Raw genomic sequence first — 12,086 nt, 5'->3', positions numbered from 1 at the left:
TGATCAAATGGCTGCGTGCTTAGCTGCTGTTTGGGGTTGAACCACGACAAATAGTCTCCAAAACATTAACTAATCCTTTGGGAATATTTCTGGGTACCCTCCTGGTATGTACTTGCAGAAGCTCTATAAAGCTCTGTCCAGCTGTGCTGGGAACCTCTTTGGCTGAGGGAAGTACCTACTCACTCCTGTTGAGAGTAGCAGAAAACCAAAAGAGAATAAAGCCAACATCCAGGACAGAGTTGGTTTTGGTTTTATTTTGTTTTTCTATTTGAATACTTTGGTTTAGACTTTGTTTCTCAGGATAATGTGAAACAAAGTCATAGCCAGAAATTATCTCAAAATTAAATTGGTTTTCTTTAGGGAAGGTCTATCAGTCCTTTTTGCTATTAATAAGTTGCTTTTCTTCTTGCCGTGCCTACATCAATGAATTTATTACCTCTTTCATTGCCTCATGAGGCATTTGCTTGCTTTTCAATTCTGTTTCCCCGTCTTTCTGTATGCTTATTTCTTCAACACTGTAATCAGAGTTTTTTGTTTCTGAAGGCTCTTTTAGTACTTGGAAGATCTTAACCTCTAGCTGTCTTTTCCTCCTTCCCTCTACACCCTCATTCCCCTGCAGGCCTTTTAACATGACTTCCAGAAGTCTTTCCTTTTGGCTTTGTAGTTTTCACACTGCTTTCATGCTGCGTGCTAATTTGTTAGGTCACTGGGGCGTTCTGTGATCTTAGTTCAGCTCTAGGCATCTTCATCCCTATTACTTTTCCTACTGCTAAATCTGGGAATGCCAAATGTGATCCACAGGTCACTTAACTGGGTACAAAGCACTTGTATATGACTTAAAAAGACAGGTATCTGTTTCTTAATTGTGCACAGAACCAGCTGATTGGTCTGTGGTGGCTAGAGAGCCACTTCTGTGCGCTCCAAGACTGGGAGAAATGTTCAGTCCTCAGGCAGCAAAGTCTATCAGACAAATTTCAAGGTGGCCAAGGTCTCAGTAGCCAGAAAGGCACATAACCAAGCATGCCAGATGCTAGTTGTGTCCCCTTGCCCTTCTCTTACCACACAAGGCAGAAGGAAGCTGCTGTAGGAACAGCAAGAGGTGCTGTGTTGCCGAGTGGGCCCCTGGGCCCCCTGGAGTGGGAACACAAAGGCACCAAACCCTGGAGGCCTGGGAATGTGAGATGGGGTTGAGGAGCTTTTCCTCTTGCTCCTGCTCTGTGGGTGGTCCTGGCTGGGTGTTTCAGCCTCTCAGATTGCCTCAGATTTGGCCAGTTGCATGAGTTCCACTTGAGCATGAATAAAGCAATATCACATTACTTCTGTTAGTAATATAAATACTCCATTGCAAATGCACTCTGAGACAGTCCCAGCCTGCCTGATGACATCCATTAAGAGGACCTCCCAAATACTTTGGGAGTTCTGACGATAAATCGCATTTCATTTTGTGCCACAAAAAAGAGCTGCACTGGAGACTGAGGAGTTTTTCTCCAAGTAACTGAATTCACTGGAGGACGGTCAGAACTTTTTCGCTAGTGTAGTACTCATAATGTAGTTTTTCTTTTGTAGCATTCAGTAGTTAGGATAATCATGAATGTTTTGAAATATTGGTTGTTTTTTTAATTCGACTTCTCATGTTAAAATAAATCTGCAAAATTCTAGGAATGAGTGTAAGACTGTTGTCCTACCCCTGAGTTCATCATGCTGATCTATATTCAACCAACCCAGCGTACAACAGGATCACAGTAGAAAAAAGTCAGGGCACACTGTCCTCAGCACATGTATGGGCACAGAGATATTGGACAGGGAGCCTGAAATGTCCTCTCAGTGGTCTGACTTTGTAGTTTTTCTCTAGCTGGGAATTTCTTTAGTGGTACAGATACTGGGCCCCCCTTGCCACTAACCCACTGTTGCCACTGGGAAAACACTGTAAAACACTGCAGCACTTGGGGCAAGTACCATTTTTTTTATTCATGAAGTTTCTGTGTTTTGGTAATTGCCATGATGCAGAGGGGTTTAGCTTGAGGTCAGTGATCTGCGGCCTCCAGTCACACATCTAGTTTGTCATGTGCATTGTCTCTGTCCAGGTGTTTAATTAAGAACTGTCCCATTGACTAAGAAGCACCAAAGAGGAAGCAAAAACAGTGGTGATTTTTTTGGTCTTCTCTACCACTAGAAATAATTTTTTGTCTATCTGTATGATTTTTGATAAACTGAAAGTTTAAAAAGCACAGTTTCACAGTGGGATTAATAATTTCCCATTTGAACTTCAGCCTTGTCTGGTGTGTGAAATAAAGAATTCCATTTTATCTTAAAGACAAGTATATCACTGGCACTTAACTAGGTTAATTTTAGCCTGATTTACTAACAGATACTTGTCTCAACTGTAGCTTGTGGCAGAGAGAAAAGGCTGTACCCTACAAGCTGACCTTTTGTAAAGGTATAGCAAATAGTCATTTGAGGGAGGAGTGGTTGCCATCTTAGGGGTATTCTAGAAAAAATGAGGTTCCTGGCCTCCTGCCCCAAACTTCTTGCTTGGTGTGAATTGGCTGAAATTTGCTATTAGCTTTCCTTTACTGTATTTAATTTCCTAGTTATCTCCCTGTGACAATGAGCAACAGGCACCAGAAAGAAAAAGAGTTTTCTTTCTGGCCTAGATAAATTGAACTGGAATAAGGATGCAGGAGAAAAAGAAGTCTAAAGCCTCCCTGAAAGAGATGTTTTCTGTAACACTTTGCTGTTGAAAGAACGCAGAGGGAGCCCAGCCATCATTTAATGCACAAAGGCTCAACTTTATTAGTACTCACACTTCTTTTATATCCACAATAATTAGTTCATACATATTGCAAAAAGCAAGCTCCTTATAGGTTGCTAAGGTTAGATACTTTGGTTGCTAAGGTTAAATACCAATCTCTCCCCTTATGATTTCTGCAAGGCCTTCTACATAGTCCTGCTTCTGTTCTTTGTTCTTCTTTGATACTTTTCGGTATTCTCCCATCACGTCGCCGTTGTCAGCAGTTCCTCGGTGCTGTGCCCTTTCTCACGTAGCCAGTTGTTAGCAAACTGCTCCACATCTCCCCCGTTTTCTTTTTGCACTTGTGCTAAAAATATTGCAGAGGCAGTCTTCTGCAGGGCCCTTTGCAGAAGACTGACAATACATGGCAACATCAAAAGCACAACCACAATTACCAAGATCATGACCCCCACAGACTTGATCAGAGATATTAACCATCCTGAAAGTCCCCATCCTTTAAACATCCTTGTTAACCAATCTAATCCATCATCTTCTGTTAAATGTTTGACACCATCCTTTAGCTGCTGTATGCTTTTGAAAATAGATTCTGAGTGGTCAGACAAATTCATGCAACACATTCCTTCAAAATCTTCACATCCATGTCCTTGCGCTAAGAGCAAAAAATCAATAGCTGCTCTGTTCTGTAAAGTAGCATGTCTAACACTATCAACATCAGTTAAAAGACCACTTAAAGCTAAAGAAGTAGCATTAGTCTGTTTGCTAAGCCAACATCCCAACTTATTCAAAGTAGTTAAGGCATTTGCAACACCAACTCCTGGTGCCAATATGGAGGCTGTTATGATTTGGCCTGGATTCCAGAATTCAATGTTATCTCGACAAGAACTTTCAAACCGATGAACGGTCCTTGGGACTCGCTTATGTTTTCGAGTCATATTCAGAATCATTGACACATTTGGTGTTAATAACGTGAGACGTCCGAGGCTACACGGGCCTCCATTCAGTTTAGATGGGACGCCTCCCCAGGCACGATCTCCACAGATTAGAAACACACCAGGAGGTAATGCAAGAGGAACAGCAAAAGATCGTGAGATGTTAGTCGAAGTATAATTGCACCAAGCAGTTGAATTATGATAAGCAGCATTAGTTGCATTCACATTTTGCCCTCTCCGTGTGGTGTTATAGGAGTAATTAAAAAACACACAAGCATCCATTATAACAGAGCCTAGCAACTCTAGCTCTTGAGGTTCTTGCGTAACCTGTGGAAGGTGACTGTATACACCATCCCAATTATCTGTACAATTTTTTGGAGAGTTGCAAAGAGAGAAAATCTGAAGGGTTTGTGGGATTGGCCATGTGTCTACTGGCACTCCCACCAAACAGGTGGAGAATGGATTTTCCGGATTCGTAGTAGAAAGGCACAAGGTTTCTTGATGTGTCATGTTTGCCAAAGTTACCCAGACATTTTGTTTAGGTTGTGAAACCATCCAGCCTTCAGCTTGATATATTGTCCAAAACAGGCCAATCACGCTGGATAGGATCTTAATGAAGGTTGCCATCTGTGGAGACACAAATAAATTCCTAATCCTGATTAATCAATTGTTCTTTGTACTTCCATCTTTTATTGCTACATAACGCCTTTTCATCTGTCCCCACCTACGGGGAGCAATCTGTATCCACGTAGGAATAGCACTATGTATGAAACACTCAGTCTGTAAACATGCAGATTTTGATTCCTGTTCTAACCGTTGCTTATGATGCTGCAGCCACCAAACAGCCGCTGCCAGGGATAACGACTCTCGATTTTCCCACAAACCGAAACATTCTTGAATTGGCTGTCCTGCAAACCTTGCTAATGCCCTCTGTGGGTTGTCATTAATCCATGTGTTACGACAGTTAATACATCTTAACCCAAAATATAGCTGTGATTGGTGTATCCAATATCTTTTTTCACATCCTCCACAAAACACCTTTACCCACGCTTGATGATCTGGATTGTTGCAGTTTAAACAATTTTGCCCACTTCTTATTACATTCCCATTTAACCACTCAATAATTCTCCATACATCTGACAATGTTGCCCAGTAAAGTGAATGTCCGAGTAGACCCTCAAGTTGGGTCAAAACAGGCTGGATCTTCAGCCGCTGTCGATGAGCTTGTCTCTCCTCTGGTGTCATTGGGAGGTGCGGCAGGTTTCGCCCATCTCGCTGGAACCCATACGGTGCCTGTTGGTGTAGAAACACAAAGATATCTCCTTCCCCATATTACTACTTTAGCTGGTCCTTTCCACAATCCATCTTTTGGATCCTTATAATTTACCCATATCTCTTTCCTTCCCTCACTTACTTTTGCCTTCTCATAATGTAACATAGCTGGTGGTTGTTCTGCGTCTCCAAATATACACAAGTGATTCATTACAAATAATGTTTTTGCTAATCTTTCCTGTACATCCTGTATTTCCTGATATTTTGCTACATAACGTTTCAAGGTACCATTTGCTCTCTCAACTATGGCCTGTCCTGTGGGAGAATGCGGTATCCCTGTTACATGCTTCACTCCCCACTTGTTTAAAAATCTTTGCATTCGACTTCCGACATATGCTGGTCCATTGTCTGTCTTTATAGTATTCGGGACTCCCATTATTGCAAAACAACATGTTAAGTGTCTGATTACCTGTATGGCCTTTTCTCCACTCTGTGCAGAGGCCCATATATATTTGCTATAAGTATCTATAGTAACATGTACATATTTAAGTCTACCAAAACTTTGTATGTGAGTCACATCCATTTGCCATACTTCATTAGATTTCGTCCCTCTAGGATTGACTCCTATTCCAATACCAACCCCTTTATTGTGAAAACTACAAACAGGGCATGTTTTTACTATGGCCGTTGCTTCCGCCATTGTGATGCCAAACTGTGTTTTTAGCCCTTTTGCATTCTGATGGAATATGTCATGTGCTTCTTTTGCCAATTTGTCTTTCGACATGGGAACATGTATAACAGTGGATACCAATTTGTCCGCTCGAGCATTACCTTCCCCAAGTCCTATATCCCATTTATGACTCCTAACATGAATTACAGCATACGGTTGTTCCCTTATTTTTATGGCCCTCTGTAATTGTAAGAACAACTCATAGAGACGCTTATTTTGTACTTCCCTGACTTCTGCATCTTCTATCCTTGCTACTATTCCCGCTACATACATAGAATCAGTTACAATATTCAATGGTCCATTAAACTTAACCATCGCCCAAACTACTGCCAACAGTTCCAAAGTTTGTAGTGTGTCTTGTGCTGTGGCTTTTAATATCTCGTGTTTCCATGTATTATCTTCCTGCCACGTTATAGCTGCTGTCTGAGATTTCTTTCCTGCATCTGTATAAACTGTGATGGCATTCGGAATCGGCGCCTGTTGTCTTTTTGGCTGTTCAATCCAATGTAATTGTCCTAACCATCTCAAAGGTTCCATAGATAATTGATCAGTTGACAACATCATTGGCCCATTTAACATGGCTTCCTGCAATGCTGTGCTATTTGCCAGGTACCACTGCATGGTTTCCTTCTGCATTGGACAGTATATGAATTGAGGTTCTCTTCCACTTATTTGAATAACTCGCACACGACCTTTCTTTACTAAATTTGCTAATGCCTCAACTTTTTGAAGTAGAGATTTTGATTGTTGTAATGCTGGCGTGATCCATTCTAGCACCCATGTCTCCCCCGTTTTCTTTTTAGACTGCGTAATAGCTCCGAGCAAATGCTGTGAACCCATCCACACAAGTATGTCCAGGGGGAGCTCAGCGTCTCTCCGACGCACTTGTCCAGAAGTAATACGATCCATAATCTGTTGTAGCACTCGCTTCTGATCTGCTGATAAAGACACTACCTGTGCAGGATCATTTCCTTTTAACAGTGGTCTTAATTGTTGTAAAAGCTCGTTTGGGATGCCCACTATAGGTTTTAGCCATTGTAAATCTCCTAATAGCTTTTGAGCATCGTGCAGTGTTGAAATTTCAGGATTAATTATCAATTTTTGTGGTGCTACTATTTGTTTCATCAAAGACAATCCTAAATATTTCCATGGAGCTGTTTTTTGTATCTTTTCTGGTGCAATTACCAATCTTTGCTTTGCAAGGGTGTTTACAATTTCTTTTATCTGTGCTTCTGTAAATGGTTCTTTCTGTGCAAATAATATATCATCCATATAGTGATAAATTATAACATCAGTCCATTTTTGACGTAATGGCTGTAAGGCTGCATCTACAAAAATCTGACATAAAGTTGGACTATTTCTCATTCCTTGCGGTAAAACTGTCCATTCAAACCGTTGATCTGGCCCTTCTCTATTTATTGCCGGTAAAGTGAAAGCAAATCGGCGCATGTCCTTTTCATGAAGCGGAATCGTAAAGAAACAATCTTTTAAGTCCACAATCAATATAGGCCATTCATAAGGTAACATAGCTGGATTCGGCATACCTGGTTGTAAAGCCCCCATTGGTTCCATTTGTTTGTTTACTTCTCTAAGGTCATGCAAAAGTCGATATTTGCCTGATTTCTTTTTTATGACAAATATCGGAGTATTCCAAGGACTAGTAGATAATCTTAAATGTCTTTGCTGATATTGTTCTTGTACTAGCAAGTGTGCTTGCTCAAGACTTTCCCTTTTTAGTGGCCACTGCTTTACCCATATTGGATTGTCAGATGTCCAAGTTATAGGGATCGGGAAAGTCCAAGCAATGGCCATTAGAATAAATGGTGATCATTTGTCAAAACTATTCCCATTTGTGCTAACACATCTCTTCCAATTAAGCAATTTACCCCTGGAGGTAATTGCACTACAGCAAGCACCGCTGTGACTGTTTGTCCTTCAATTGTTAATTGTAGGGGCGGCGTTCGATTAGCTAAAGTTAAACCACCCACGCCAGTGATGGTAGTGGTATGCTCTTGTAATGGCCAGCCTTGTGGCCAAGAAGAAGGCGACAGTATGCTGGAATCTGCGCCTGTGTCTAACAACCCTTCCACAGTTATTGCGTTACCTTGAAATGACAGGTGAACAGTCTTCCTGGGTCTCGTACTCAGATCCAGTGTTAGCAGGGTCAGGCTTCCTGTGGATCCGAAGCCTTTATTTCCGCGACTCTCCTCAGTTATTGGTCGTATTGTTTGAGTCACTTGTGGCAGAGGCACCAGCTGTGCAATCCGTTGTCCCTGTGCAATCTTTACTGGTGGATTCAGTGTATATGCCATAATATAGATTTCACCTTCATAATCTGCATCAATAACTCCCGGTAAAACAAATAGTCCACATTGTGATGCCGATGATCTTCCTAATAATAAAGCTCCCATGGCTCTCCCATTAATGATGATAGGTCCTCGTACATTCGTAGATATTGTTTGAGGATTATTTGTTAACAGAATAACATCTACTGCTGCTGCCAGGTCCAACCCGAGACTTCCCCGGGTGGCGGGTTGAAGGACTGCGCTGCGGCTGCAATTTTGGTCGTTGCGCGGCGGCCGGCGAACGCGCTCCGTGTGGAGTTTCCCGACCGTCTGCAGCAAGCCCCCTCATTATGGGAGTTGGATCGGCAAGTTTGACACCATACATTTCTGGCTGTACAACTCTTTCGTACATGCCCTGGAGCTCCGCATCGGTAACACCGTAGCTGCCCCTTTTTAGGTGTTTGCACTTTAACTGCTGTTGCTGCTGAAGTCTGGAGAGGCGCAAGGGCTGCCATAACCTGACTTTGAGTAGCCTGAGCCTGTTCTTTCATTCCTTCCCCTAATTTCTTTATTGCCTCTACAAGAAAAGCCTGAGGTCCAGTAGGTATCGAGGACGCTTTTTCAAGTGCCTCCTCTATAGTCCAATGTGCCCTTAATGTATTCAATAAACTCTTTGTAGCAGGATTGCCATTTTGTGAAATACACTGTTTTAAGAGAGCACCCTGCATGTAGAGAGGTACTCTTGCTCTTTCAATTGCATTTACCAACTTATCTACAAAACTGCCCAAAGTCTCTTCTCTCCCTTGCTTAATTCCCATATACATTGGAACTCCGCCTGGCTCTTTCACTTGCTCTATAGCTTCTCTCACTAACCTCATTGCCTCTCTCACTTTATCCGGACCGAGCAGTGCTTGAGCTTCTACTCTAGCATAAGGTCCTAACCCCATTAATTCATCCATTGTAACCCCTTGTAATGGATCTCCTGCTTGCCGCTGTACCGCTATCGACTCTAACACTCTCGCTTGCCAATGCGCATTAAACAACAACCACTGACTAGGAGAGAAAATTAACTTTGCTATACCCCGACAATCTGCAGGCAAAAGAAGTTGAGTGCTCCAGAGATAATCTAACATTTGACGAGTCGGTTCACCAGTAACACCATAAGAACTCACTGTAGAGCGCAATTGTGATAAAAGCTTCCAATCTAATGCCGTAACAGTAGCATTTAGTCCACCAGCTGGGTTCGGCTGAAACTGAACTGGAAAAGCCATTGCTGTCGCCATCTGAGTCATCTCCTCATCCCCTTTTTCTAACCCCTCTCGCGCCAATGCATTCCAAGCCCGACACCTTTCTTTAGCGATCTCTATCCCCAGCCCATCTTCTGAGCCAGGAGTAGAATTCTCGCTTTCCGGCGTCACAGTGTGGCTGGACGCGTCAGGGCTACTCAGGGCAGAAGCGAGGGGAGCGGTAGGGAGAGCTCGTTCTGAGCTTTCCTGTCCCGTCTCTTCGGAACGTAAAGGTGGTAAAACAAGCTCACGAAACGCAGGCGGTAATGGCCACTTAGTTTCCTCCTCCCCATATCTGGTGTTTTTCTCTTTTGCCGCAATTGCGCCCTGTGCAGCTCTTTTTTCAGCCTGATACCTGAGCAATTCATTATGAACCACCCTCCATAACTTTCCCAACTTTTTTGCTGTCTTATCATCATTCAATGTTAATTCCCATAACTTATCTCCAAATTTTCTCCATTCCGATAACTCATGAACTGTATGTGGATTAATAAAACAACCTTGCTCTACCCCATAAGCTAAAAGCCCCTGAAGATCCTTTTTTACATCTATTCCCTCAACCCGGCGTTGTGCCAGCCAGGATGCAAATAAATCATATGCTGCTTGCCTGTCCATACCTTAATTTTTTCCGTTGCAGCCTTTCCAGGTCTCGGCAGCACGTATCAGCAGGGCTCACCTCTTATGACACCCTGGGCGCGGGCCTTTTTAGTCGCCTTTCGCCGTCCTCGCTGCTTAAGGACCTGAACAACCTTCTCTGGTCTTTATCCTTCGTGGTGCCTTATACGTCCTTTGGCACGTATCACGTCGGGGTCACCATTTGTTGAAAGAACGCAGAGGGAGCCCAGCCATCATTTAATGCACAAAGGCTCAACTTTATTAGTACTCACACTTCTTTTATATCCACAATAATTAGTTCATACATATTGCAAAAAGCAAGCTCCTTATAGGTTGCTAAGGTTAGATACTTTGGTTGCTAAGGTTAAATACCAATCTCTCCCCTTATGATTTCTGCAAGGCCTTCTACATAGTCCTGCTTCTGTTCTTTGTTCTTCTTTGATACTTTTCGGTATTCTCCCATCACGTCGCCGTTGTCAGCAGTTCCTCGGTGCTGTGCCCTTTCTCACGTAGCCAGTTGTTAGCAAACTGCTCCACACTTTGCAGCTGCACAGGAGCCTAAAGTGGCAGCTGCTCTGCATCTGCCTCATGGCAGGTGGGGAAGACACCTCTACAAATAAGGGGTCAGTGCAAAGTGTTATTGTAGTCAACTAACTGCTCTCTCATGACTGTGGAATTGACTGTGTTTATGTCAGTGCAATCAGGATACCCCTCAGAGCAGCACTGTTGTATTGACTGAAGTAAAGTCCCAGAAAATGTCCAGAATGATTTCTTGAGAACTTTTCTTCCACCTGCAGCAGGAAGGAGGAATGTTTTCTTGTTTCAGCATGTGCAGTACACAATACCAGATATTAGGCTAAAAGAGCAGCTGTAAAAGTTTGGCTTCTGCTTGAGATGTGCTTTTATCTGGAATGACCTTTAATACCTTACATAGAGTTAGTGGTTATTTAGCTGAACTGGTCTCTCTGAAACCTTATTGCTGAGCATGCTGTTCAAACACAGCTGTGATGGCTAGAGGGCTCTTCACTTCCAAACCGACATTTGTGTTTGCTTGCATATCTTTTTCTTCTTCATTGCTACACGTATTAAAAAGGGATCATTTCAGGGCAGCAAAAGGAGATTTGCTTTTACTGGATGAACCTGAAGCTAGTCGTTCAGAGACAAGACTTGTAGCTGAGCTGCTGCAGTCTCCTTCTGTAAGGAAGAAATTGCAGATTAAATGGTGCGTCTGATCTAATGTAACCACTTATTCCTCTTGCTGGTCCTCAGCTGGACTTTAGGCTGAATTCTGCAGCAAGCAAACATGCACCTGTCTCTTACATATATACAGATGTGCACATGCACGCTCCTTTGTACGTGCTTTCTCTCAATAGTAATTTTAAAAAGTGAACAGGTTTATTGAAAGGATTCTTTTTAGCCCTGTTACCGTGTGTTTTAATCAAGCACGAATTTAGAGATGAGATCATGTCTTTTGACTCCTTGACAAATTCTAAACTGTTAGTGTTCAGTTGAATACCTTTTGTAATGGCTTTCTTTATTTTATTTTTATTTATTTTTGTCTGCTTTAAATCTAAGTTTCATATTTTCACAGGCCTATTTTCGGACAGTAGAGCTTGTTCAGGAGCCTATTCCTGGCTCACCAGGTCTGAGTTTCTACTTCAGAATCAATGGCCGACCCATTTTCATTAAGGGCTCAAACTGGATTCCAGCAGATTCTTTCCAGGACAGAGTGACCTATGACACGTAAGCCACATTTGATGTTCTCTAAGGAGAAAGGAACATGTTTTCTTCGTCCCGATTCTCTATCCACCCTCTATCAAAGGGTGGCATTAGCGGGTGGAACTCTTTTCAAGGTATGACACTAATTGTTGTGGGTTGGAGGCCTCAGAATTAAAGCTTAATTAACTTCAATAGATTTGAGTGATGTTCAAGGCATGTAAGTCCAGTAACTGATGGGAAGGTAGTTGTTTGCTGTCCACAAATTACTGGCTTTTGGGGTATTTTTAGGGATGATCCTCAGGGTGTCCGATCCTATTGTGTGGGACACGTTCATTGGTACTCTGAGGAAGCGCACTTCAGTCATCTCCTAATCCATCTCGTGCAGGGAGACATAAGTGCGTGGTAGCCTGTTTCTCCCCTCTGGTCCAGACTTCCTGGATTTCGATAACACAACACCCCAGAGGTGCCAGTGGGATGGGGGCCACATCGTGCTTTGAC

General features: G+C 42.7%; 1 protein-coding gene across 12 annotated transcripts in view; it reads left to right on the top strand.

Moving 5' to 3' along the window:
* The window catches only part of MANBA (mannosidase beta), an 80,495-nt gene that overhangs the window by 34,688 nt on the left and 33,721 nt on the right, over nt 1–12,086 (top strand). For all 12 annotated transcript variants that reach the window (XR_012628753.1, XR_012628752.1, XM_074866837.1 and 9 more), the window contains one exon: nt 11,461–11,612. Coding sequence is in view for 10 of the 12 variants with exons in the window: in XM_074866837.1 (XP_074722938.1) it covers nt 11,461–11,612 (152 nt within the window). In the remaining 2 variants the exon portion in view is untranslated. The remainder of the gene's footprint in view (nt 1–11,460; nt 11,613–12,086) is intronic.

The sequence above is a fragment of the Strix uralensis genome, chromosome 4 (assembly GCF_047716275.1).
Source record: "Strix uralensis isolate ZFMK-TIS-50842 chromosome 4, bStrUra1, whole genome shotgun sequence".
In the NCBI taxonomy this organism is placed as follows: Eukaryota; Metazoa; Chordata; class Aves; order Strigiformes; family Strigidae; genus Strix; species Strix uralensis.
The sequence above is the reverse complement of the archived record's forward strand: the minus strand, read 5'-3'. Positions and strand labels throughout refer to the sequence as shown.